Source organism: Terrapene carolina, unplaced genomic scaffold (assembly GCF_002925995.2).
Source record: "Terrapene carolina triunguis isolate 2854851 unplaced genomic scaffold, T_m_triunguis-2.0 Scaffold236, whole genome shotgun sequence".
In the NCBI taxonomy this organism is placed as follows: Eukaryota; Metazoa; Chordata; order Testudines; family Emydidae; genus Terrapene; species Terrapene triunguis.
In genome coordinates this window covers 4,905,770-4,931,559 of record NW_020664587.1, presented here as the reverse complement: position 1 = coordinate 4,931,559, position 25,790 = coordinate 4,905,770, and the positions used below count along the sequence as shown (strand labels likewise).

The 25,790-nt window shown below is 50.5% G+C and overlaps 1 protein-coding gene across 1 annotated transcript; it reads right to left on the bottom strand.

Moving 5' to 3' along the window:
* Positions 1-3,322: 3,322 nt before the first annotated feature.
* On the bottom strand, positions 3,323-24,188 carry SDC3 (syndecan 3). Its single transcript, XM_024209071.2, has 6 exons — positions 24,049-24,188; positions 22,779-22,809; positions 14,373-14,490; positions 12,209-12,765; positions 4,206-4,482; positions 3,323-3,925 (listed from the first exon to the last, which is right to left on the bottom strand). The coding sequence occupies exons 1-6, from the start codon at positions 24,186-24,188 to the stop codon at positions 3,759-3,761; spliced, it is 1,290 nt and encodes a 429-aa protein (XP_024064839.1). The 3' UTR covers positions 3,323-3,758.
* Between the last annotated feature and the right edge of the window lie 1,602 nt (positions 24,189-25,790).

Below are 25,790 nucleotides of genomic sequence, written 5' to 3'. Positions count from 1 at the left end.
CGCCCGGGTTCGAAGGGGGAGTGACTGCGGAGTCAGAAGTGCTCTTGTGAATTCAGAACCCCTGGGACGGGAGGGCAGCTGCGTCCTGGGCTTGCTGAAGCTTTCCAGGTGATCATCAAGACATGCTCTGTACTGCAGGTCATGGGATAAGAGGCAGCCGGCGCAGAGCCAGAACTTCAGATGTGGAATCACTGAAATCCCATTTTGGGGTTTCTTTCTTGACTACGAGCCCATTGGAGCTGAGGGCACTCAGCACCTCACCGAATTAGGCCCTATAAACCAATCAGCATTTGAAGCAGGTAGGAAAGGGAAGCAGAGAAGGTAACCAAAGATTTGCACCATGTCCCCTAGCCACACAAGCCCAGGGTGTGGTAAGATGCTGCCTTACATGGTACCTACCGCTAGTTGATTTTCCTGTTTCATTACCAGATCAACAGCTGGGGAAAACCACCTGCTTTCCACCCTCCCCTCCCTTTGATCAAGGCTCACACCCGGAGTCCCACCAAACCCCCCGGGGAAACTCATATTTCTTCATGTGTTGATAGTAGGATTTTCAAAAGCACCCAACGGAGTTAATCCTCCAGCTCCCATTGACTTCCAATTGGGTCCCACAATCCTAACCCCACTGAAATCAAGAGGAGTCTTTCCTATGATTCTGATGGGCCGTGGATCAAATCCTTGCAGCATTTGATTACTGACAGCTCTGGGATGATTTCCTCCAACAAATGAAGATACAGGAAGCCACATTCATGGTATAGCTACTTCCAGTCCCCCAGCCCATGCACAGAAGAGAAGACATCAAACACATCTGGAATGATTATTCCTCGCTGTTGATTCTTACATCTACCCTTTCGCTTCTGGATAGCTGAGACGGTTGGAAGGGCCTATTGGTCACTGATTTTAATTTTTTTTTAAAAGAAAAGGTGTGCTACAAACCAAGATAAATATCTCCTTGAGATCACATCTACTTTCCAGTCCAAGAGAGACACAGAAAGCGAGTGGTAGCTGGACAATAAATTAAGACATTGGTCAACTCTGATCAGTGTTTTAATTAACAATATTTTTGTCTTTTTGTACTTTAAATTCTTTTAAGAGAAAGCAAAGAAGGATTTTTCAGCCTGCTCTAACACTCCCATTTTGAGATCGGTACTCCCTTCCGAACCTGTAAAAGATTTAAGTATCGGGATTACAACTTAATACCAGCTGAGGGGTCTAACGTGGATTAAAAAAAAAAAGTTGTATTACAGTACTTCAGCCTATTAAGGGAAAAAATAGAATGGAGCAGATTAATGAGGAAGCTGAGAAAAGCAAAATTTAAAAGATAAAGCTTGGAGGTTTTAATATATTTTCAAAAGCTTAGGACCTTCTCTTTCAAAGGGGACTAATGATTTTTGGTTGCCTCAGTCTTTGGGGTGCCCAAATTGAGACACCTTTAAGGGGCTTGATTTTCAGAATCCACCTCGGAGAATTAGCCCCCTTTAAGGTCTCAATACAGTACCTAGAAATAAAGACACTCAAAATCAAAGTCCCTTTTGAAAAATCTCAGCCTAAAGCTGGTGGGGGGAAAAAACCTCCATCCAGATTTGCACCCAACCTTGAAACATTTGGCTCTCACCTCCTGGCAGCCCTGGAGGGGCCTTTTCATATGACTGGCAGCCTCATTCTGCTGTCAGTTACACCGGGATCAATCAGGAATAACTCTGCTGACATCAGTGGAGTTACACTGGTGTGACATCAGAACCAAGCCCAGGGTGTCATTCTTGTGCCTTTCACCAGATACCAGCTAGTATCACCGGATGTTTGCTTTGGCCACAATTCTTCTCTCCCATCCACATGCCAGAGTCGCTTTGTTCTCTGGGATATGCTGAAACTTTTTCTGGCTCCATGAGCAGATTGTCCCCGGCGCGACCCACTAAGACAAGTCCCCAAGGTCCCTCGCAGGGCATATCCTGTTCCCAATTACGTGTGCCCGCACGGATCCACGAGAGAGTTCCATGGGTCACAACAGCTTCGGGTTGGTTATCTGTGGGGATTGACCCAAGCACATCAGCATGTAAATGCCTGTCTCTATACTGCCTGAGCCAAATGCTCACATTAGCCCATAACCACTAGTATACTGATAAACCTCCACTCACGAGTCAGCCACTGGAAGGGTTCAAAGAGTCAGACTAGAAGGTGACTATAGGTGACATAAGGATGTTGACTGCTTTTTTATTATTATTATTTTTAATTAAATACAATAGCAAAGTCAGGGCCTCAAAGGAACATGGTCCAGATCCAAATCATCTTTTTAAAAACCCAGTTTCCTGAACTGTATCATGAACAGCCCTTTTGATGATTAAAGCCGGCCAATTCAAATTTCTCACTGAATGTTCCACCCTAAGGGCCCAGTCCCTCATGCCACTTATGGCCTTTCCATCTTAAACGCACCTCAGATGATTCAAAACACATTAGTCAGTTTGACGGTTGCTTCTAGTTGGTTTCCCTTTTGTGCTCCCATGCATTGGAAGTCAATCGGGTCCTAGCTGTAAAGTTTAGACCGGAGTTTTAAAAATAAAAACTAGAAGAAATAATGGAAACATATCAATCTTGGATTTAATAAATGATACATCATGGAGCTAAGCTGACCTGACAGTGACCCTTGAATACCTACCGTTGTCTCCTTTATTTTCTTAATTTCCTGGGGTATCTGCAATTTGACATGAGCTATCACCAAACAACATCTGAGGAGAACGGCTGCAAAGCGCGGCTTGATGAGGTCTGTGAAATATTATCATATTCAAAGGAACACAGAAGACCTCTTATAGCCTTTTGTTGTTGTTCTTGTCAATTGCCCCTGCCCCCATTATCCTGTTTCCCTTAAAACCATCAGCGCTGGTTGTTTGCAAAGAGCGGGAATACTGCGCTAGCTGAGTTTTATTCGTCACAGTGAAAACCCAGCAAAAGCAAGGTCCCTTTCAACCAAGCCCCTTGCTAGCCCACAAAACATGGTTTCTGTACACTTAAGGTCTCTGGCTGTGCACAGCAATGCAATGAAGTGAAGCGGTGTGAGGAAGGGAGCCCCACACAACTGCAAAATGGGGCTCCCTGCAGCTATGTGAACTCTCTGAGGAGGTGATCTAAAAGCTCCACTCCAGCCCACTGGCCATTTTTCATTCCGAGAGCAAACCGCAGCATTCGCTGTTTCATCTCATTGTGCTTTTTCAAGGCTTGACATTGTATCTGACAGTCGCATCCTCTTTCCGAATAGAGCCATGGAGCAGCGATTCCCAGTAAGAAACCAAACCCCCAACCCCACAAAAAGAAAGAAACCCCTCCCTCTCCCCAAACTCCCACCCCTACCCCAATTCTGGTAACAGGTGTTCAGATCTCAGAGTCAGTCGTGTTGTTTGATAAACCCAGGAAACTCCAGCCATCATCAGGAAAATGACCACCCAAGCATGCTCTCGGCTGAGGAGTGTTCGCATAGGCACTGAAAGTTGGCTGCCCGTTCGCTCCTCACACTTGCTGTCCCCTGCAAACGCTGCGTCCGCTGGAGAAAGGTTACGGTATTCGTGTTAAATCGGTGACACTTTATTTGTATATTTTTTTAACTGAAGACGTTTTTTTTCCTTTTTATTATAGTGTTTGTTTGTTTGTTCAACTCACAGTCCCATCAGAAAGAGAGCGCGCGAGAGAGATTGGATGGGGGAGGGTGGGGGCAGAGGGAAGTTGAACCAGAAATCGAGTGAAACAGAGAGAGGCACTCTGGGCTCTTTTTATGCATAGAACTCCTCCTGCTTGTCGGGCTTTTGGTATGTGACGTTCGCCTGCTTTGGCTCCTCCAGTGTGTAGCTCCCTTCGTCCTTCTTCTTCATCCGGTAGATGAGCAGCATGACCAGAAAAGCAGCAAAGAGCGCCCCGACCACGCCGCCCACGATGACAGCTGCAACGGAGAGCAAAGGAAAGAGCCGGTCAGTGAGCAGGACAACGGGGTCTCCTGGCCACCACCAGCACTGCTGACCGCAGGCATCCAAAAATCACCAATGAACCCCCCCCCGAGAGATTTAACAATAATAAATTGGGGGCCTTTTTATTTGCCTACCTCCCTTTCTGCCCCTACCCGCCTCCCAGTCAACTGCGTCGAGTTCAGGGTGGTGAGGGGTCACTAGGGCCTTTTGCAGAGGTTTCGAACTCCCCGTCAGCACCAGAGCGTCAGGCCTCACCTATTAGCACTTCTTTCCTCTCCAGGATGTTTTTCTGGGGGAGCTGGGCAGCCGAGTTCCCAGAGTCTATCGTATTGTCTATGAGGCCGGGCTCTGCATTCTTCCCCAGCCCCGGCCCTGCTGCCGGGGTAACCGCGGCGATCACTTCGTTATTGAGCTCCGGCTGAGTCGTGTCTTCCTCCTCACGGATTTCGAAGTCCCCGCTGGGCCCTCCGCTGACAGGAACCTCCAGCTCGTTGTCGAGGGCCGTGGACACGGTCACGTCCAGCGGCTCAGTCTGAGGAAGGGAACGAGACGGAGGAGGAGAGAGAGTCAGTCATCCAAAGGCTTGGAGGACAAACCGTGAGGAGGAACGGCTTTGAGCTTCACTCTGCCTTTCCCCTGCCAGATCTCCCCAGCTCCATTCCTGCCCCCGTCCGATGCAGCGAGAGAGACTTTGGGACCTGAGGCAACTATTGCAGTGTGGCACCACCTGGGGGCAGGTGAGTCGGGCGGGCTGGGGTCAGTCCAGCCCATCTTACAGCTTCCTTGAAATGTCCCGCCAGGTCACAAGGAGCATTAGACATCCCCGTCTTTGGGGATTTTTAAGAACAGGTTGGGGGAGGGATAGCTCAGTGGTTTGAGTATTGGCCTGCTGAAACCCAGGGTTGTGAATTCAATCCTTGAGGGGGCCACTTAGGGATCTGGGGCAAAAATCTGCCTGGGGATTGGTCCTGCTTTGAGCAGGGGGTTGGACTAGATGACCTCCTGAGGTCCCTTCCAACCCTGATATTTTATGATTCTAACATTTGTCAGGGATGGTCTAGATAATACTTAGTCCTGTCTTGAGTGCAGAGGACTGGACTTGAGGTCCCTCCAGTTCTAGGATTCTATCTTGGCTTACACCAATAAGCACCCAGCCTTTAAAACCAGATTAGCCTGACCCAAACCTCGCCTCCTCCCCTCCTCCATACCCCCAAGCGGTTTAGAGCTGCTCAGAATCCCAGCCTCGATCTGGACCTGAACCTTGCAAACAGCTCGTCTTCATAATGGACCAAACTGAAATCTTGGATCCCAGCTTCTCCGGAGCACTAGCATTTATCATCGCTTGACTTTCTGGCCAAGAGCTGATCGAAAAACGGAAAGACAATTTGGTGCAAAAAGATCCAAAAGTGTTTCCATTTCATGGGGTTTGAAATCAGCCATTTTTCACAAAATATTTTTCTGAAACACTCCAATTTTTTCCTTGTTGCCATTGAGTACAACGCAATGATTTAGGTCTTGGGTTTCTTATTTTAATTCTTGTTGCCCCCTGTAATTTTTCACAACCTCTCCAACTTGCAAGAGCAACTGAGTGGCAAAAGGGGAAAAAATGCTGAAACGTTCCTGCGCTGAAACTCATTCAAAAATGGAGACGTTTGAAAAGCTGCAGTGTCTAAAAAGGGGAGGGGTGAGGAATACCTCTAGCCATGTGTCGGGGAAAATCCCAAAATCGAAATTTCAACATTTTGAACATTTCTCAAACACCAAAGCAAAATTTTCAATTTGCGACCAAATGTAACAAAAAGTTTTGTTTCTGTCTGGAATTTCCCATCCAAAAATGTTGTTGAAAATGCCATTTTGCTTTTTTCCCCCCCATTTTTGATAAAACTGCATTTTCTAGTGGGAAAATGTTGCAGTTTAATAATTCAGACTGGCTCTATTTATTACTCGGGTCACCTCCTCCCCGCTGCGTGCATGGCGCAGGGCCTGGGGCAAACTGCGTCTTCTCTGCTGCCTGCCACAGCTGGTGCATGAGAAAACGGTTTGTTTCAAAATTGAGCTAGTTCTATTTAAAAACAAACCAACAACAACAAAAGGGGAAGGGGGGACACCCACAGAGGAAATGGAAAAAACAAAAAATAAAATAAACCTAAATTTCAAATCGAATGAAATGGAACAAAATGTTTCGTTCTACTCAAAATGATTTTTTGGTTTAGGCCATTGAACTGAGAAGTCCATGATTTGCTCAGCTCCAGCAGTGGGTTTGGCCCTTGGACTTCACACGCTCCAGAGCCTGCCGAGATAGACTCCAAAGGCAGAGAGGCAGGTGTGGTTTTGGATCCACTCCTGGTGGTTTTCCCTGGTGGGGTCAGTAAGTGCCCCTGATTCTGCCCTGGTGCTGGGGGCAGGGTCCTGAGAACTGCGGGGCTGAGTGAGCCCAACGAACAGTCATCGTCAGGAGGGTCTGTCCTCACGGGCTAGCGTCTGTCACAACAAAATTCAAGAGTTTGAGGGCACCAGAGAGCTCCCCAGCCTGGGTCCAATCCTGTGCTCTGCCCCGAGGGGAGCCAAGGGGCCTCTTCCCTGTCTCCCTTCAGCCACTCTTAGAGCCTGGCCCCGGAGCTACTGACAGCTGAGCTGGAGTCACAAGCTCGACTTTGCTGGGGATGGCGTTGTGGCCCCAACACCCTGTCGCACACCTGACCCCAACATCCCTCAGCTACAGGGCAGCTCCCAGCTGGAGCCAGACTCTGCATCTGGGCCGGTTTTGCTTTCCATCTGCAGGCCAACCTACCCGCTGGCCCCCTGCGGGCCCGATCCCCGCAGGCCAACCTACCCGCCAGCCCCCCGCGGGCCCGATCCCCACGGGCCAACCTACCCGCTGGCCCCCCACGGGCCCGATCCTGCTGAAGTTCCATTAACTGAGCTGTTACAGAGCCAGTCCCCCTCCCCTCCCCAGCCCCTCAGGAGCGATGCCTGGCTCCCCAGTCACCGCGATCCCTGTGTTCACTATCAGGACCTGCCACGCCACAGTCAGTCTCCAGGCCTGCCGAGCAGCGCAGCTGCTTCTCCGGCTAGATGAGGCTGGCAGGAGCAGTGAGTCCTCTCCTTTGCACCACTGCCTTTAAAACAAGCCCCTGGGCTCGCTGGCTCCCGGGGAGTGAGTCTGCCTCCTTTTGTGACAGATTAACTGACGGCCGGAGGGAGCCCGGAGCGACACAGAGAAAGGGGAACTCATTTAGACAAGTAACTCCGCGTCTCAGTCACTGCTTCTTTGAAGCAGACGCTTCAGGCCTTTGGATCCGAGAGATCAGCGGATTAAACCCACTGCCCGCGCGACCCAAGGGGCAGGAAATGCTACACAAATGCATAACTGTAGAGCAGTGGGGCTCTGACTGGCCAGGGAGGGAGCAGGAGACGGCATGAGGAACTTGTAAAAGTCGCAGGGAAATGCATCCATCGCCACCTGCAAACCACACGAGACCCATGCTGGAGCTGTGCAGGGACATGGATTTTTCCATCCCTTTGCATGGGGAGCAGCATCGTCTAGCAGACAGGGCATGTGGCTAGGAGCCCAGGAGACCTGGGGGCAAGTCACATCATTTCTTGATGCCTCTGGTCACCCTCCCACTCTTTGTCTTGTTAGATTGTAAGCTCTTTGGGGCAGAGAGCAGCCCTCACTAAGAGGTGTGTCTACACTGCCATGGGGAGTGCGACTGCACTAGGTGTAGACATACCTGAGCTAGGTTTGATCCAGCTAGCTCAAGTAACAACAGCTGCGAAGCCACCGCAGCACGGCTGGCTACCTGGGCTAGCCCCTCCTGCCCAGGGTCTCGGGTACATAGCTGCCTCTTCACTGCTATCGCTGCTAGGGCTAGCTTTGAGCCAGGGGCCGCAGTCACGCCTCAGCGTCCTGCTGGGGCTGTGAGCTCCGCAGGTCGCGCTCCATACGCGCCGCATCGAGGTGTGGAGCCATTTATTGGGGGCCCCCATTCACACTTGCTGCAGCACTGGCGTGGTTTCCCTCGGCTGTTTATGGGCTGCTGTAAAACCTGAGCTCAAGTACAGAGCTCGTTTGCGGCTGTATTTCCCGTATATCACACGTCTGAGCATCTGGGGAGGTCCCTCTCTGACGAAGTTCATGGGCAGTTTACGGCTAGCTCCCGGCTGCAGTGTAGATATCCCTCAGTGTGTCTGGACAGTGCCTAGCGGGATGGGGCCCTGATCTCAGCTGGGGCCTTTAGGAGCTACCAGAACATAAGTAATAATATAAGGCTGCCACTCTGGAGAGTTTGTCCAATGGACACTGATACATCAGGAAATAGCACTGTGTTTTGTCCAGTTACTCAAGATAGTTAAGTCCAAAGCAGACTGCGAAGAGCTACAAAAGGATCTCCCAAAACTGGGTGACTGGGCAACAAAATAGCAGATGAAATTCAATGTTAATAAATGCAAAGTAATGCACATTGGAAAACATAATCCCAACTATACATACAAAATGATGGGGTCTAAATTAGCTGTGACCACTCAAGAAAGAGATCTTGGAGTCATTGTGGATAGTTCCCTGAAAACATCCACTCAATGTGCAGCGGCGGTCAAAAAAGCGAACAGAAGGTTAGGAACCATTAGGAAAGAGATAGATAATAAGACAGTAAAAATCATAATGCCTCTATACAAATGCATGGTACGCCCACATCTTGAACACTGCATGCAGTTCTGGTCGCCTCATCTCAAAAAAGATATATTAGAATTAAGGCCGTTGATTAATCACAGTTAACTCACGCAATTAACTCAAAAAAATTAAAGCAATTAAAAAAATTAATCGCAATTAATTGCACTGTTAAATAATAGAATACCAATTGAAATTTATTAAATATTTTTGGATGTTTTTCTACATTTTCAAATATATTGATTTCAATTACAACACAGAATACAAAGTATACAGTGTTCACTTGATTTTATTATTTTTTATTACAAATATTTGCACTATAAAAAGAAAGAAAAAAAATAGTATTTTTCAATTCACCTCATACAAGTACTGTAGTGCAATCTCTTTATTGTGAAAGTGTCACTTACAAATGTAGATTTTTTTTTTGTTACATATCTGCACTCAAAAACAAAACAACGTAAAACTTTAGCGCCTACAAGTCCACTCAGTCCTACTTCTTGTTGAGCCAATCACTCAGACAAACAAGTTTGTTTACATTTACGGGAGATAATCCTGCCTGTTTCTTATTTACAATATCACCTGAAAATGAGAACAGGTGTTCTCATGGCACTTTTGTAGCTGGCATTGCAAGGTATTTACATGCCAGATATGCTAAACATTCATATGCCCTTTCATGCTTCGGCCACCGTTCCAGAGGACATGCTTCCATGCTGATGATGCTCGTTAAAAAAATAATGCGTTAATTAAATTTGTGTCTGAACTCCTTGGGGGAGAATTGTATGTCCCCTGCTCTGTTTTACCTGCATTCTGCCATATGCTTCATGTTCTAGCAGTGTCAGATGATGACCCAGTACATAGAATCATACAATCATAGGACTGGAAGGGACTTCTAGAGGTCATCCAGTCCAGTCCCCTGCACTCATGGCAGGACTAAGAATTATCTAGATCATCCTTGACAGGTATTTGTCTAACCTGCTCTTAAAAATCTCCAAAGATGGAGATTCCACAACCTCCCTAGACAATTTATTCCACTGCTTAACCACTCTGACAGTTAGGAAGCTTTTCCTGGCGTGCAACCTAAACCTCCCTTGCTGCAATTTAAGTCCATTGCTTCTTGTCCTATCCTCAGTGGTTAAGAAGAAAAAAATTTCTCCCTCCTCCTTGTAACAACCTTTTATGTACTTGTTCATTTTAAGAACACTTTCACAGCAGATTTGACAAAACGCAAAGAAGGTACCAATGTGAGATTTCTAAAGATAGCTACAGCACTTGACCCAAGATTTAAGAATGTGAAGGCTGTCCAAAATCTGAGAGGGACGAGGTGTGGAGCATGCTTTCAGAAGTCTTAAAAGAGCAATTCTCAGATGCAGAAACTACAGAACCCGAACCACCAAAAAAGAAAATCAACCTCTTCTGCTGGTGGCATCTGACTCAGAGGATGAAAATGAACATGTGTTGGTTTGCTCTGCTTTGGACTGTTATCGAGCAAACCCGTCATCAGCATGGACGCATGTCCTCTGGAATGGTGCTTGAAGCATGAAGGGACATATGAATCTTTAGCGCATCTGGCACGTAAATAACTTGTGACGCCAGCTACAACAGTGAATGCGATCGTCTGGTCTCACTTTCAGGTTACGTATACAAGAAGCAGGCAGCATTATCTCCTGCAAATTGTAACCAAACTTGCTTGTCTGAACGATTGGCTGAAGTAGGACTGAGTGGACTTATAGACGCTTAAGTTTTACATTGTTTTATTTTTTAATGCAGGTTTTTTTGTACATAATTCTACATTTGTAAGTTCAACTTTCATGATAAAGAGATTGCACTACAGTACTTGTATTAGGTGAATTGAAAAATACTGTTTCTTTGGTTTTTTACGGTGCAAATATTTGTAATAAAAAATAAATATAAAAGGAGCACTCTACACTTTGTATTCAGAGTTGTAATTGAAATCAGTGTATTTGAAAATGTGGGGAACATCCAAAAATATTTAAATAAATGGTATTCTATTATTGTTTAACTTTTTTAATCACATGATTAATTTTTTTCATCGCTTGACAGCCCTAATTAGAATTGGAAAAAGTACAGAGAAGGACAACAAAGCTGATTTTGGAGTACGGAACAGCTTCCATAGGAGGAGAGGTTAAAAGGACTGTTCAGGTTCCGAAGGAGACAGCTATGGGGTGGGGGGATATGATCGAGGTCTATAAAATCCTGACTGGTGTGGAGAAAGTGAATAAGGAAGTGTTAATTTACCCCTTCACATAACACAATGACCCAAAGAAGTTAATAGGCAGCAGGATTAAAACAAACATAAGGAAGTACTTCCTCACACAACGCACAATCAGCCTGTGGAACTCATTGCCAGGGGATGTTGTGAAGGCCAAAAGTAGAACTGGATATGAAAAAGAATTAGATAAGTTCCTGGAGGACAGGTCCATCAATAGCCAAGATGGTCACCACACCTCTGGGTGTCCCTAAACCTCTGACAGCCAGAGGCTATACCTCCATAAGGCACCACTATACTAACACACCTGTGGCCATACTTGGGTTGTACCAATGTAGCTATGTCAGTAATCATCCCCTACCCAACAGAGTTATACCAGTGCAAACAGTGTGTGTAGACCAGGCCCCCACCCCCCCATTTTCCCACAAGGTCCCCTTGGATTTGTGATCAGAGCTCTGGGCTGGAACCCCTTGTCCTGACCACCCTGCTGACTGCGAGTGACATGGCTTCGGGCATTATGTCCGGCAAAGGGCCACGTGCCGCCTCCCAGCATGTCACTAGCACGGAGCACGGACGGAGTCTACACTTGAAAATTGGACCAGTCTAACTAGGGGTGTGATTCAAAGGACTCGAGCAGTGAGGACACTATGCAGCGGATCTGTCTCAGGAAGTCACCCGCTTACCGATCTGTGCTGCACGGTCCCACCCCATTGGCCAGCTGTACCCTCCTGTGCTGTCCTAACCCGTTCTCCCCCTCCTCATTTCCTGCACAACCAGATACCCACAGAGCGCTACGCCCCCCCATCCCCTCCGAGGCCGTTGCTTAGCCTATCTCCACTCAGGGGTCTTTCGCGTCCTACGTTCTGATCCTTACACCTCCCCGGTTGTTTTTGTTGCTCTTCTTGGAGCTCCCTCTGATGTGCCCTCCTCTGTCTGGCAGGAAATGACTCCAAAAAAAAGAATTCATGGAGGGTAGGTCTATCAATGGCTGTTAGCCAGGATGGGCAGGGATGGTGTCCCTAGCCTCTGTTTGCCAGAAGCTGGGAATGGGCGACAGGGGATGGATGACTTGATTCCCTGTTCTGTTCATTCCCTCTGGGACACCTGGCATTGGCCACTGTCAGAAGACAGGATACTGGGCTAGATGAACCTTTGCTCTGACCCAGTCTGGCCGTTCCTCCATTCCTATGTAGACCCGGGCTTTCCCCCCCCCCCCCCACCCTCTCGCTTGCGCAGTGCTCAGAGCTGTGTGGACATTGCTGTGACGCTGCAGCTCAGGCCAGAGCCTGGGCTCTCAAGCCTGGAGGCGGGGCAGAGGGTTTCACCCCTTCAGTGACCCGGGGTAGATATGCCCTTGTCCCATACCTGGGGTGCGTCCGTGGGGGCCAAGGTAGCAGCCGGCGGCAGCAAGACAGTGCTTTTCTCTGTGACGACCACGGTCCTGGAGGTGCTCGACTTCGGGCCGGCTCTGGGCCTGGCAGTGCTGGGGGTGACGAGCCGGGACGTGGCAGCCTCCGTGACCGTGCTGGCTTCCGTCACAGCTGCGGTCGGCATTTCCAGGGTGGTGGCCCGCGTTGTGGCCGTCGTCGTGACGAAGGGAGGCAGGATCCTCCGGACGGTTGTTGGCTTGGCAGTGGGAGCGGTGGGGCTGGCGGCAGCAGCTGCTGTTGCGGGTGGCGGGGTGTCACTGGCCGTGGCACTGGTGGTAGTTGCTTTCCAGCTGGGAATCGCCGGTGCCTCTGTCACCCTGGGGATGTACAGGACGCTGGTCGCCTGCTCAGGGGTGGTTTCCTCTGCAGGCAGCATTTCAAAGGGAGTTGCCACGGGCTGCACGGATGTGACGGGCAGCACGGCCGGGGTGGTGGGGAGCGTGTCCGTGCGGAGCCTCACCGCCGTCTCGATCCCAGACTCCTGCTCAAAATCTACAACGGAGGCAAAAGCGAGGCTGTGAACATGCTGCTGCCTGGGCAGAGTCACGGCCCTGTGAGAAGCAACCAGGGATTTCCCCGAGAAGTCACGAGCCCCAGAACTGGGATCGGGGTGTCCAGCATGCCCAGGGCTTGGGGCTGACTGCCCTACAGCAGTAGTTAAGGGGATCTGTGTGCCAGCTATAGAGAGGAGAAGGGTGCACACTGTGACACTGGCAGACCAGGTGCCAGCTTGTGCCAAGGCCCGTAGGCCTCGCTGAACACTGCCAAATGCAGAGCGGGCCACCAGTTCGGCCCACCTGTGTGTTACTATTGCTAAAACAGGGATTAGCTTTTAGAGATGTGCCTAGTGTTTGGACTTTAAGAAATGCTTAGAAGTTGCTACCTGCATTAATCTCACTGATCAGATCGGTATCCCAGGCTCTAAGGTAATATTTAAGTGTTTGCTTTAGAACTATAAAAATGTTTGCCCTGAAACCAGAAACCCCTCAGCCAGGAGAGAAGCGTTACCGAGTGTGAAATACTAGTTTACAGAGAAGGTGTCAGGTCTTGCCCACAAGAAGGCCCATGGGAACCAAATGAGTCAGAGGAGAAAAGACTTGGTTGATGGCTCACCCCATCCCATGGAGATGAGGCGTGGGAGTGGGCTCGTCCCATCAGCGTGGACTCTGGGGGAAGGGAATAAAAATCCCTGATGGGAAGGAACTGCATCTTACGCTGCTTGGACTCTGAGGGGCAAGAATGTCTAAGCATAAGCAAAAGATCCTTGGGTTAGCCCTAAGGGACTGGGTTAGCCCTAAGGGACAAACAGAGCTTGCTTATTAGACAAGCTTTGATGAGCTTTTAGAACCTCATTTGTGTGTGAATGTTTCCCTGTTTTAACCTTGTAAATAACTCTCATTTCTTTCTGTTAGTCAATAAACCTTTCGCTAGTTTCTCATAGGATTGGCTACAAACGTTGTCTTTGGTTTGAGATCTGAGGTGCAATTGACCTGTGGTAAGTGCCTGGCCCTTTGGGACTGGGAGTAAGCTGAATATTGTGATTTTGGGGGTAAGGGACCATCTATCACAAAGGCAGGCTTGCCTGCGTGGCAAGATAGATCAGAGTGCCCAAGGGGACTGTCTGTGACTCCAGGGTCAGGCTGTTATAGAGCATGAGGAGTTCACACTTGACACTTGGGAGCTCACAGCCAGTCTGGGGTTTGTGCCGTGGTTTCTAACAGCCGGCCCTGCGGCTGGTACCCACGGCCGTGAGCCACTCCAGACACCCTGACGCCTCACAAAGGCAATGAGCCCCATGTAACACTGACACGTGCCAGCACCCTGCAAATGCCGCAGGGCCTGTTTGCAAAGGCCAGGCACAGAACTCCCAAGAGCTGTGGTCAGCAGGGGAACCTCGCCCTGGGGGCTGGGAGAGGGCACGTGCCCATGGGGATGGGTGAGCTGTAATTTACTCTCTTCTCTGGAGCCGAACGAAGGACACTCTTGATGCTCTAGTCACCTCATAGGCCGAGCACTGAAGGCAACGGCAGAGCTCCCAGGATTCAGCCAGGGAGCTCTTATCTGATCCCCTCCCCTAGGGGCCTTTACTCTATACTTACATCCCGAGCCAGATCCCGAGTAGAGGTCGTCACTTTCATCATCCGCAAAGGGGTCGTCATCCCCTGACCCTTCCAGGTCCACGGGCCTCTCGTAGTTTTCGTTACGCCAGCGCTGTGCCTGGAATCAAGCAGAGGAGAGAGAGTCATGTAGGGAACTTACTAGGAGCAGCATTATATTGTCACACAACGGCCCCGCCTCAGATCAGCGCCCCGTTGTGTCAGGCGCTGCACGTACACAGAGTTAGAAACAGTCCCCACGCTGAAGAGCAATACACTGCAATAGACAAAGGGTGGGAGGAGGAGCAGAATGAGCTGGAAATAGAGCCCAGGTAGGGTGACCAGATGTTAAGGGGAAAATATCGGGACCGCCGCAGGGGGAGGCATTTTTTTTTTTTTTTTTTTTAAACACACACTCACCCGTCCGGGAGTTCGGCGGCAATTCGGCGGAGAGCCCTTCAGTCACGGACGGTCTTTGGCGGTATTTCGGCGGCGGGTAAATAAACCTTACCGCCAAAGACAGAAGCACCCGCCGCCGAAATACCGCCGAAGACCGTCCGCGACTGAAGGGCTCTCCGCTGAATTGCCGCCAAAGACCAGGAAACAAAACATCGGGACAAATGGCGTCCTGACCGTACTCTGGTCGGGACGTGGGACAAACTCCTCAAAATCAGGACACTCCCGATTTTATCGGGACGTCTGGTCACCCTAAGCCCAGGACCCGTGGGACCATGTCCAGTGCCCTACCCATTGGACCACACTGCCGCTCACCTACAGCCCATGTTCTGGATGCACGCAACCCCCTCGGAGACTGTTAGGAGCTGCAGGCTGGTGCCCATATGTCACTGGGAGGGCTTGTAACAAGGGGTAAAATTTCCCAAAGTACCTATGTGATTTAGGATCATAAGCCCCATCTTCAAAATTGACCCTTAGGATCCTAACTCTTCTTGAAAGTCAATGGGATTTAAGCTCTTAAGTGCCTAAGTCACTTCTGAAAATGGGGCTTGGGCTCCTAAGTCACTTGAGCGCTTTTGAAAATGTGACCCAAGGTCTCTGTTTGGGCCTCTGTCTCTGGCGCTATTAATGTTATTAAGCTATTAATCATCCATTATTTATCTCAGTAGTGTCTAAAATGTGCCAGGCACGTTCCAAACGCAGAGGAAGACACAGTCCTTGCTCCACAAATAATCCACAGTCCCGGAGTTTTGAAATTCCTCCTGCTGCGCTGTTTTCAAAGAGGAACTCAGTATTATCCAATGAACTTCACTCTGCAGAGAAGATTGAATAGTACAGCTCCCTCTAGAACCGGACAGGCAAAATGAATGTGAAGTTTTGAGGGGGGGAGGCAGATGTGCTTTGCAATGTATTAACTTACAAAGGGAAACTCAGTGATTATTACGAACATCACAGCAGAGGCGCCAACCAAGATCAAGGTCCCCCGGTGCTGTACAAACGCCCAGTGAAGCTGGCCAGCCCAGACACCTCTCTCTTTGCTGCTAGCGTAGGCGAACCGAAGGTGCTAAGTGAAACTCACCAAAGCTGGTCAATTTCCCTGTGAAGGCTGCTCCAGGGCAGCAGGCACAGTGCCGCGGGAGCTCCTTGGGACAAGGAAGTGACAGGATGTAGAGTGGGAGAGGCGATAGCAGGGGAGCAGGCGCAGGTGGGAAAGAAGGGAGGGCTTGGTGGGAGGTTTATAGCACCTAGGGATCTCAGATAGAGAGCCTGGCTAGTCCATAAAATAATGCCTCTTCCGAGGTGGCCGGGAGAGCTCAATGTCAGCGGTCAGAGTGCAGCACGTGTTAGGGAATCCTAGACCCCGCAGATGTATATTACAGGCTTTTCTTTTCTTCCATCTATTGAAGGGTCCCAGTAGCGCTCCTAGGCCTTTCGATCCATCCCCTTCAAGTGGAGGGAGCCTCTTCCCTCGGACTGACTCGATCAGAGGAGGAATCCATCGCTTTGATGGAGAGCCGTGCTGGGTGCAGTTGACAAGGTAGGTAAGACGATGTCCTAATCGGTCTTCCCCGTCTCTAAGTTTTATGCTTTGAGTCTCCGCTTGCCATCAGCCAACAGGCTCGGCCACAGATTTATTGGTAATGACGCAATCACAGGTAGGGCTTAGAATAAGGGTCTGCCACAAAAAAAATACCCTTAAAGGGCATCTAGGATCAGAAAAGTGCCGTACAGCTTATGGGAGGGTCCATGTTATTGTCTTATAGAGCTGGATTTTCAGAGCGCAGGGCCTTGTGCAAAAGCGTTTGTGCAACTGCACGCCTAGCTGCCACGACTGCAGTAAGCGCATGAGCACACCAGGCATCGCCCCCTGCAGTCAGACAGCTACATAGCTACTTGCCCAGGGAAATGCCCCATTTCCACATGCAGTCTTAGCAACCAGGTCAGCAATTGCCGGTACATTTTTACCTGGTCTCTGTCTCTCACCGAATCTCCCTCTGCTCCTCTCACTGCATCTGCTTGTCTGGCCCCAGCCTCCCCTGTGCGTCTCCCTGCAATCTCACCATGGCTGGTGCAACAGCCTTCTCCTCCGCAAACCTGCGCCTTGGCACAGCCTCCTTGGATCTTTTTCCCTGTCCCAGCTCAGCTAAAACTCCTTCTTTCTCCCTTGCCTGCAGCTGTTAGTTTCTCTCTCTGGCCAGGTCTACACTACAGACCTAGGTCAGTAAAACTGTCGCTCGGGTGTAAAAAAACCCACCCTCCTGAGCAACGTAGAGCAACTGACCTTAACCCCCCCGGGGTAGACAGCGCAATGTTGGTGGGAGAGCTTCCCCCATCAACAGAGCTACTGCCTCTCCTGGAGGTGGATTAAATACACCACGAGCTTTTCCCTCCCACCTAAGCGCTACAGCCGTGCCGCTGCGCCCATGCAGCGTTTGGAGTGTCGGCCTGCCCTTGCTCTCTCCCGCATTTGTGACATTTTGGCCATAACTTGCATTATTTAATTCCCTGACTCTGGAAGCCCCTGTCCAAAAGAAGGGCTCGATCCCTCTGGATGCCGAGTACCCTCCCCGCCTACCGGAGACCAGGGGAGCTGAAAGCAGGATCGGGCTCTGCAATCGCATCCAGCACATCAAGAAAACTTCCAGATGGACGGAAACCTAGCGCACAGCTGTCCCAGCACGTGGGATTCCCGCAGACAAATGCATCCCCTGCACACCTACCATGGGCTCTCCTCTCTCTCTCTCTCATTGGGCGCCATTCGGAGTCAAAGCCTCTGAGTAAAGATCTACGCCCCAGGCCCCCCCACGCAAAGACTCTCCCTCTGCACTTGGGGGCCAGGGCTGTTCGGATTTCACAGCCTGACGCACGAGAATCATACGCGGAAAGTTTATTTGGGTTTCCAACAGCCATAGCAGAGACCCAGCCCGCGGGGTTTGCCCACAATGGGCTCATTGACTGACAAGCTCCTGTCTCCCTTCCTGGCGCTGGCTGTACCTGGAAGGGGGTCCGTCACGGTGCCAAGTCTAGCTCCAGGCGAGAGGGTTCGCGGTCCATCCCGTTGGGCAGAGCACTGTCAACTGCCTGCGGGGTGTAATCAAAAGTCTCTGTCTGGAACGTTTTACTGGGGGGGATTGTTAATGATCTCTGCAAGGGAGTGGGCTGTCCAATTACAATGCCAGTTTCTCCCAAACCGGGTCAAGGGTCTTTGTACGGGAGCTAGAAACTCTCCTGTACCTTGACCTTCCAGTACATTAAAGCTGATTATAACCGCCTGCGTAATACGTCAATCTTGTTAAAACTCTGGCTCCCGCAGTGCCTCTCTGAATGGCTCCCATTGATAGGGCTGGGAAATGGGACTGGCTCCTGGGATTGTCTGGCTAGTGTTGAGAGCAGGGGGTGGGGTGTCGGAACTGCTGGGTTCTGTACCTCACCGCACATTGACATGCCGTGTGGACTAGGGCAAGCCACTTAGCTTCTCCATGCCTCAGTTTCCCCCTTTGCATCGTGCATATAATAATATTGTAATACACTGATTGCTCTCAAGGAATTTCTCTGCATGCTACAGCCACTTAAAACTCCACAGGGATTGCAGGAATAAAATTCAGTCCGCCTGCTCTGTAAGTCCAAGCCCCTGATGGTTGGACTAAAGAAGAATCCTCATCAGCTTGTAGCAGTACAGGGCTTATGGCACATAGCAGAAAAGTTCTACTTCCACCCAGTAGAGGACAGTGGCGCATACACTCACTAGCCGGGTGCTACAAGAGTACCTGTTTCGCGGTGTGTTGTAAGTCTTCATTAATGTTGGGGAAACACGTTACAATCATGGGATGGAAGCTGCTCTGGAAATGCCCTGGAGAGGTGCAAAGCCCCAAGCCAAGCTGCGGCTCCCGGTACCTTTAGTTTCACAAGGCAGATTTCCCAGGCTTCCCTGGTAGTCACTTCAAAAGTCAATGGGTGAGATTCACCCCCACACAGAGGCCGAGACCAAGGCCCAGACACCAGTTCCCTCTTTGCATCTTTCAATGGAGCCAGCACTATTCACCACAAGCATTGACAGAAAATGAATCGGGCTCCAAAAACTCACGAGCTTGGCTTAAAGATCATGAGATTTGTTGGGTTTTTAAAATAATACCTTTGGGGTTCTTTTTATGCTTCTGGGTGCACTCAGTCTCCAGGGTGCACTCAGGTCACATGTTCGGGCACCTCTCTGCAAGCCTGACAGCCAGACCCTTACTTTTTTTTCTTAAAATGAACACTGAGATGCTCACCTAATCACGTGCCTCCTGGAGCAGGAGCTTTTTTTTACACCAACTATGGCGAGACTCGCAAGAAAAATCACGAGAGTTGCTTTGTGCAGGCCCTCTGCACAGGGGTGACTGTCCCCCAGGCGTGGCCGGTTAGCGGAAGATCCTGGCGGTTTAGTTATTAGAGACTCCAGAGTTCCATATAAGGTCACATTCCATCTATTTGACCTTCCAACCTCCCAGTAACGAGCGCCAGATGGGCAGGCCCTTTGTCAAACTCATTCCCTGCTCACTGGAACCAGACCAGGCCACTCCAGCCATTGACTCACTGGCTACTTGTGCTTGGAATGGGAAAGCAAAACAAGGAGAGCTCATTCTGGGAATTCCTGAGCCGTTGCATAGCGTGGCCAGCTCCCCGCCCACCCCCACCAAGGAAAGGCGCGTGCAAACCAGTCTTTGTGCCCTGGATCCATTTCGCTGGCCTGACAGATTGAAACCCTCCAGCACCAGCCACCTGGTGCCGCCACGGTGCCCCCCTCCCCTTGGGAGGCCAGGCACTGCAATTGCAAACCAGTGGGCTAAAAGACCAGCCAGGAATAGTCAATGAAAGATGGCTCTGCAACCGGTGGGATTTGTTGCTGTTGTTCTCAGGGAGGGTTTCCTAAGGGGCACATGAGGTCACCGCCTCACTAGGAACATCCAAGGGGATGAACTCCTGTTGGGCCTGCGCTGGTGCAGAACGACGCAGTGGATGCGAGGCGGCTTGGCCATAGAATCAAGACATCGCCGCGTTCTGCTGCAGCGTTGCAACGCAAGGGCGCCTCGTGGGCCTCTTGAGTGACATCAGCACCTAGAAACATCACTGCCAACCGCCAAAAAACTACCTTCAAAAGAACATCCTCGTCCCCTTCCTCTGAGGACCTCAGTGTGCTTACAGCTGTTCTTTATAGCACCCTTGTGAGTAGGCATTATCCCCAATTCACAGCTGGGGAAACTGAGGCACCGAGCAGTGACATGATTGCATAGAATCATAGAAATGTAGGGCTGGAAGGGACCTCAAGAGGTCATCTAGTTCAACCCCCCCACACACAGAGGCAGGATTAAGTAAACCTAGACCAGTGGTTCTCAATCAGGGGTACACCTACCCCTGGGGATACACAGAGGTCTTCCATGGGTCCATCAACTCATCTAGAGATTTGCCTAGTTTTACAGCAGGCTACATAAAGAGCACGAGCGAAGTCAGTACAAACTAAAATTTCATACAGACAGTGACTTGTATATACTGCTCCATATACTATACACTGCAATGTAAGTACAATATTTATATTCCAATTGATTTATTTTATAATCATACGGTAAAAAAAGAGAAAGTCAGCAATTGTTCAGTAATGATGTGCTGTGACACTTTTGTATTTTTATGTCTGTTTTTTGTAAGCAAGCAGTTTTTAAGTGAGGTGAAACTTGGGGGTAAGCCAGACAAATCAGCCTCCTGAAAGGGGTGCAGTCATCTGGAAAGGTTGAGAGCCCCTGTCCTAGACCATCCCTGACAGGTGTGTGTCGTGGGGCAGAGCTGGGAATCGAACCCATGGCTGGGAATCGCACGGTCATGGCTCCCTCTCCCAAATGTGGTTTGGAAGGTTGAGACTTTTATCAGTAAATGTCAGTAAACGTTAATTTCACCGTGCAGCCACAAAGTGAGGAACAAATATTTCCATCCATCGTTCTCAAAATGCCCAGCTAGGCAACGTAAGACAAATACTTCTTGAGAACACAGTCGGTTTGATTTAAGGATATTTACATTGTATATTTTGACAGGCGATGTTGCGTATTTGTGTTTTAACAGTTATAAAGCTCAAAGTCTTTGAATCTCGTCTGTCATTAAATATCGCCTGGCCACTCCGGCAGAATTTTCTGCAACCATGAACATTTAAAATCAATAAAAGTAATTTTAAAAAAGCTTAAAAATAAACATTGTCATTATCCATCAAAAGTATACCAAAATAAAAATCACATTCTGCGCAGCCTGTTAGCCATCACACCTGCCTTCCTCCCAGCCGTACAGCCAAACTCTCCTCTGGAATCTGCAACGCGGGGTTTGAAACAGCCTCTCTTGTGAGATGTCCAGAGCTGCCCCCTGTGCCTAGGGCAGAAAATGCTACAGAAACAGCCTGTTTGAGATTGTCTCGCTTCCAGCCTGCAGAGGAACTTGGAAGTGCAGAGGCTGTGACAAGCAAGGAAACTACGGACAAGGATAATGGCCGCTTTCAAACCTCGCAGCGTGTTGCTTTTAGGATCAATGGCAGGCTTGGACAGACTCCAGAACAGCCCGTATTTCCCTAGTGACAACCCCTTCTCAGCTGCCCAAAGTCTCTCGGAAAGAAAGAAGAATTAAGAACAATGCACACCCAGGTGCTTTACCAACGGCAGCTTATTTCCCAGCGATTGACAGCAGCACTGCTTGGTCTAGGAATCTGCACGGCTGCTGAGACACTGGCTGTGAAGGGTGGACACCAACATTTTAACAACTGGGAGACTGTTTGCAGCAGGAGGCTCTGGTTTCTGAATTATTGTTCTTTATTATGTATATGCTCAACTTTGTACAAGGCAAAAAGGTTGCACTGTGAACAGGCATATAATGAATCCAGGCATGCAGACACAATTCTTAGATGAATCACACCAGAGCCAGGACTAGAACCCGGGATCTGCAGCTCTAACAACTCAGGTCTCTGCTCTCACAACCTGTATGGGTCTTATGAAGGAGGAGCATGGGTTGCCAGACGGAAGACGCACCAGGGAGCCAGTCTGTGTGCACATGGCTGGAATGCTGGCTGCAGTTGCAATATCTCTGTAATTAGTTCTCCTAATAAATAGCCAATTTCGTTTTCCAAGCGTGGATTCCTCTCATGTTATTACCCAGCACATGGTCCATGGAACATCTACCCCTTGGACTAAAGGAAAGCAGACACAACTGGGTGCAGTAGCAAGTCATTTACCTTCTCTGCAATTCTAGAGAACTAGTGTAGTTTCCTGAGGACAGTAGGAATTTAGGTGCCTATAGGGCTAGACAGCAGCTGAACAGGGGTTCTCGGTGTGGGAGGAGCCTGTTCGCCTGTCCCAAAGAGATTGACAGCCCACGCACAGCGGTTGGAAGGCAGGCCAGCGACATTTGAAGCCTCAGTCCCTACCAGGGAGGCAGTGCTGCTCATGGAAACACGAGTCAGGACTCCTGGGCTCTCCCACTGATTTGCTACGTGAGCTGGGGCAAATCCCTTAGGGCCTGATTTCCGGAAGAAACACGCACCCTCCGCTTCAGCCAAAGTCAATGGGCGGTGGATGCTCAACACCTCTGATGATCAGTGCCTCAGTTTCCCCAGCTGTGACGGGATAATAGGGATGGAGCTCAGGGAGGGGGGGCTTGCTGGTTGCAGGACTCAGTTCATTGATGTTTACAGGGTGCTTTGAGATCTTTGGATGGAAGGACAAAGCGTTTTCATTACCCCCCCCCCACACACACACACACACATGAATCCTGACACACTCCAGGTGCTCACAGCATGACACCAAAGGATGGAGCAAGAGCCCCCCTCCCTTGCTCTGTGCTTGTCTGGAACTAGACCCCCCCCAGCATCTCTGTGCCACAAAAAGAATCCGTTCAAGAAACCAAATTCCCTGCTCTGTTCTCAATCCTCTCTCCACTTCGCATCCTCACGGCCTGCATTCTGCAAACGCTGCCGGCTTCCCTGGGAGAGGGAGCGAGAAACAGTCAGCAGCTCCCCCCAGCCCCTCTCCCATGGGAGTTCCCAACAGGTGCAAGCGCCAACTCACCATGAATAAAACATCCCCCAAGAGCCCAGGGAGTGGGGAGGGTTTGATGCCAAAACACACCCCCCCGCTCTCCCAACCCTTTCAGGCAAACACCCATGAGTCAGATGTCGGGGGATCAGTATCCCAGCCGGCCAGTCAGTGGCTCTCACCCACACTGCCTCGGAGGCTGTTTCATCGCACGTTAGAGCAGTGACCGCGACTAGCAGGCAGGCGGCGGGGAGACCCTGGAAACCAGCCTGGACAAAGCTCGAGAGCAGATGTTCTGCACTTGTGGGCAGTGGACAATGGGGGGCGCGGAGCCAGCTGACCTCACGGCGCGGGTTCCTTCCTCTTTCCAGCTGCTACGCCGCAGTCAAGGAAGCTAAAAATACGTCAGGCACGTCCCGCCTGTTACTTGCCATGTCAGCGCTTGCTGTCGCTGCCCCAGAGGTATGTGACTATGGAAAGGAGGGAAGGTGGGAGGCCGGGGGAGGCGGGGGCAGGAGGCCGGGTGGAGAGGGGATCAGGGAACTGGGGGCCAGGCGAGAGGTGGGGAGGCGTCAAGGAGACACTCTCTGTGTTAAGATGTGGCCGGCCCTATAACGAAGCCTGTGAGCACCTGCACTGGTGTGCGTGGTATGGGACAGCCCCCCATGTGCCGGGGGAAGGCAGGGAGTCCCCGTGGCTCATTGTGCAGACCACTTGGCAAGACACAAATCCCCCCCAAAGTCAATTCCCCAGCCCATGGGTCCCAGGGGACAGCACTGAGCTCCTGGGGATGGCGCTTTGGTCTCTCGGTGTCTGTAGCTAACAAGAGATACCCCACAAGAGCCATCTGCAAGGGGCGGCGGAATGACCAGCCCTTCCAGCGAAACCACTTAGCTAACCCAGCCAGGATCCACAGCCAAGCGTGTCAGCCTGCATCGGCTCCCTGGCATTTCCCGCCCCGGCGCCAGCGTGAGCAGGCCACTGGCATGGCCGCAGAGGCCCGCTCCAGGGGAAAGCCAGGGCTGAAGAGATCTGGACTGGCAGCCTGGACACTGGAAAGGCAATTTAGGAAACAGATCCATAGCCTGGCTCTGTTCCTGGACGCAGCTGTGAAATTCATAGCAGGCGGACTCGCTGGTTCATTATCTCCCGCCCAGCATGCTGTGAAAGCCCACCCCCCACGGTACTGGGCTGCCTGCTCTGATCGCTGGTCCTGGTTACAGAGCGGGCTGTCCTGCACCAGCGCCACGGCAAACCAGACACCGGGAGTGGCTCTGAGCTTCCCCGCTTCCTGGCACGTGAGGGCCCGCACTTCGCGACACGCCATGGTCTCACTCCGCGCATGAGGCGACCGATGGGGCAAAGCGGAGCACAGAGGAACTCTTCAGTTAGGAGCCATCGCATTGCACCCTCTCATATTCAGTGGCCGTTTCTACCAGAGGATCTCAAAGCACTTTACACATTCATCGCGCAAGTAAGGTGACCAGGGACAATCCTGATATTTGGAGCTTTTTTTTTAATATGGGCTCCTATTACCCCCCACCCCCGTCCCGATTTTTCACACTTGGTTTCTGGTCACTTTAACGCAAGTCATAAAGCTTCCGAAAAGGCAGGTGAGTTTCATGAGCCCTATTGGACAGAAAGGGAAAGATGAAGCAACTTGCCCAAGGCTGCATAGCAGGTTAGTAGCAGGGTCGGGACTAGAACCCGGGAGTCGGGATTTACTGTTCCCTGCTCTAGACTGACAGCAAATTGCGTTAGTTATGATAATAAACAAGCCGTGATTGTTGCTGCACAGGGGATGACTAGGGAGACTGGATTTCTAGAAGCAGGGTGAGGTCCCTTTTAACCTCCTTAGTGTCAGCCAAGATCTGCCTGAACTTAGGTGCAAATGCTTGTGAAAACACTAACCCCCACCGTGACCTTTCCCTTTTTGCACCCTCCAGCTGGGAAAGAGCCAAGCCGATCAGGGTGCCCTAGAACGCTGCGCAGGCTTGTTACACGTGCTCACTTGCACAAATTGATGCTATTGTTCTGCCAGGGCTCGGTCCCGCAGCCACGCACTCAGTAGGGGGTTTGCTGTGGACTTCAATGGGACCAGGAACAGGCTCTTAGTTATTCATCTAAGCGGTGCCAGGAATTCCTTTAGCCAGAGCAACCAATTCATTTCACTCATTCAGCTCCTCGGGGCTTCAGCTAGCACCCAGAGAATGTCTGCATTCAACCAACTGCCCTAAGAAGCTGCTTGTTCCAGCTGATCAGGTCTCAGGAGACCTCGGGTCTACTCTTGGGTCTGCCACTGATCTACTGTGCGACCTTGGGCAAATCAGTTTGCCTTTGCCTGCCTAGTCTGTTTAGATTGCAAACTCTTTAGGGCGGTGGTTCTCAACCAGGGGTCCGGGGCCCAGGGGAATCCGCCAAGCAGGGCCAGCATTAGACTTGCTGGGGCCCAGGGCAGAAAGATGACACCCTGCCCTATGGGGCTGAAGGCCAGGACCCCGAGCCCTGCCACGTGGCTGATGCCGAAGCCTGAGCAATTAAGCTTTCGGGGGGCCCCTGTGGCGTGGGGCCCTGGGCAATTGCCCTGCTTGCTACCCCGAATGCTGGCCCTGGCTTTTATATGCAGAAAAACAGTTGTTCTGGCACAAGTGGGCCGTGGAGTTTTTATAGCATGTTGGGGGACCTCAGAGAGAAAAGGTGAAGAACCCCTGCCTTAGAGCAGGGACTGGCTCCTGCTGTGTGTCTATGCAGCACCTTGCACAATGGGGCTCGACGTGCTTCTGTTAAACAAATAATAGCTCAATCCCTTCAGTGGGTCCCGGGGTTTCGATGGCTGTGTGCTTTGTGGGGGTGGGAATCTATTCTCTCCACCACGTTACCGCTGTAGCTAAGCCAGGATCTATTTCAAAGAAGTGCCTTGTCCTGTCTT

What these genes read in the sequence shown, in the direction of transcription:
- SDC3 (XM_024209071.2), bottom strand. Translation starts at nt 24,188, where the DNA reads ATGGCGTGTCGCGAAGTGCGGGCCCTCACGTGCCAGGAAGCGGGGAAG. An exon ending in CTCGGGATCTGGCTCGGGAT is followed by an intron (nt 12,766 to 14,372) that starts GTAAGTATAGAG and finishes CCTCCGTTGTAG; the next exon opens with ATTTTGAGCAGGAGTCTGGG. An exon ending in GAGGAAAGAAGTGCTAATAG is followed by an intron (nt 3,926 to 4,205) that starts GTGAGGCCTGAC and finishes TCTCCGTTGCAG; the next exon opens with CTGTCATCGTGGGCGGCGTG.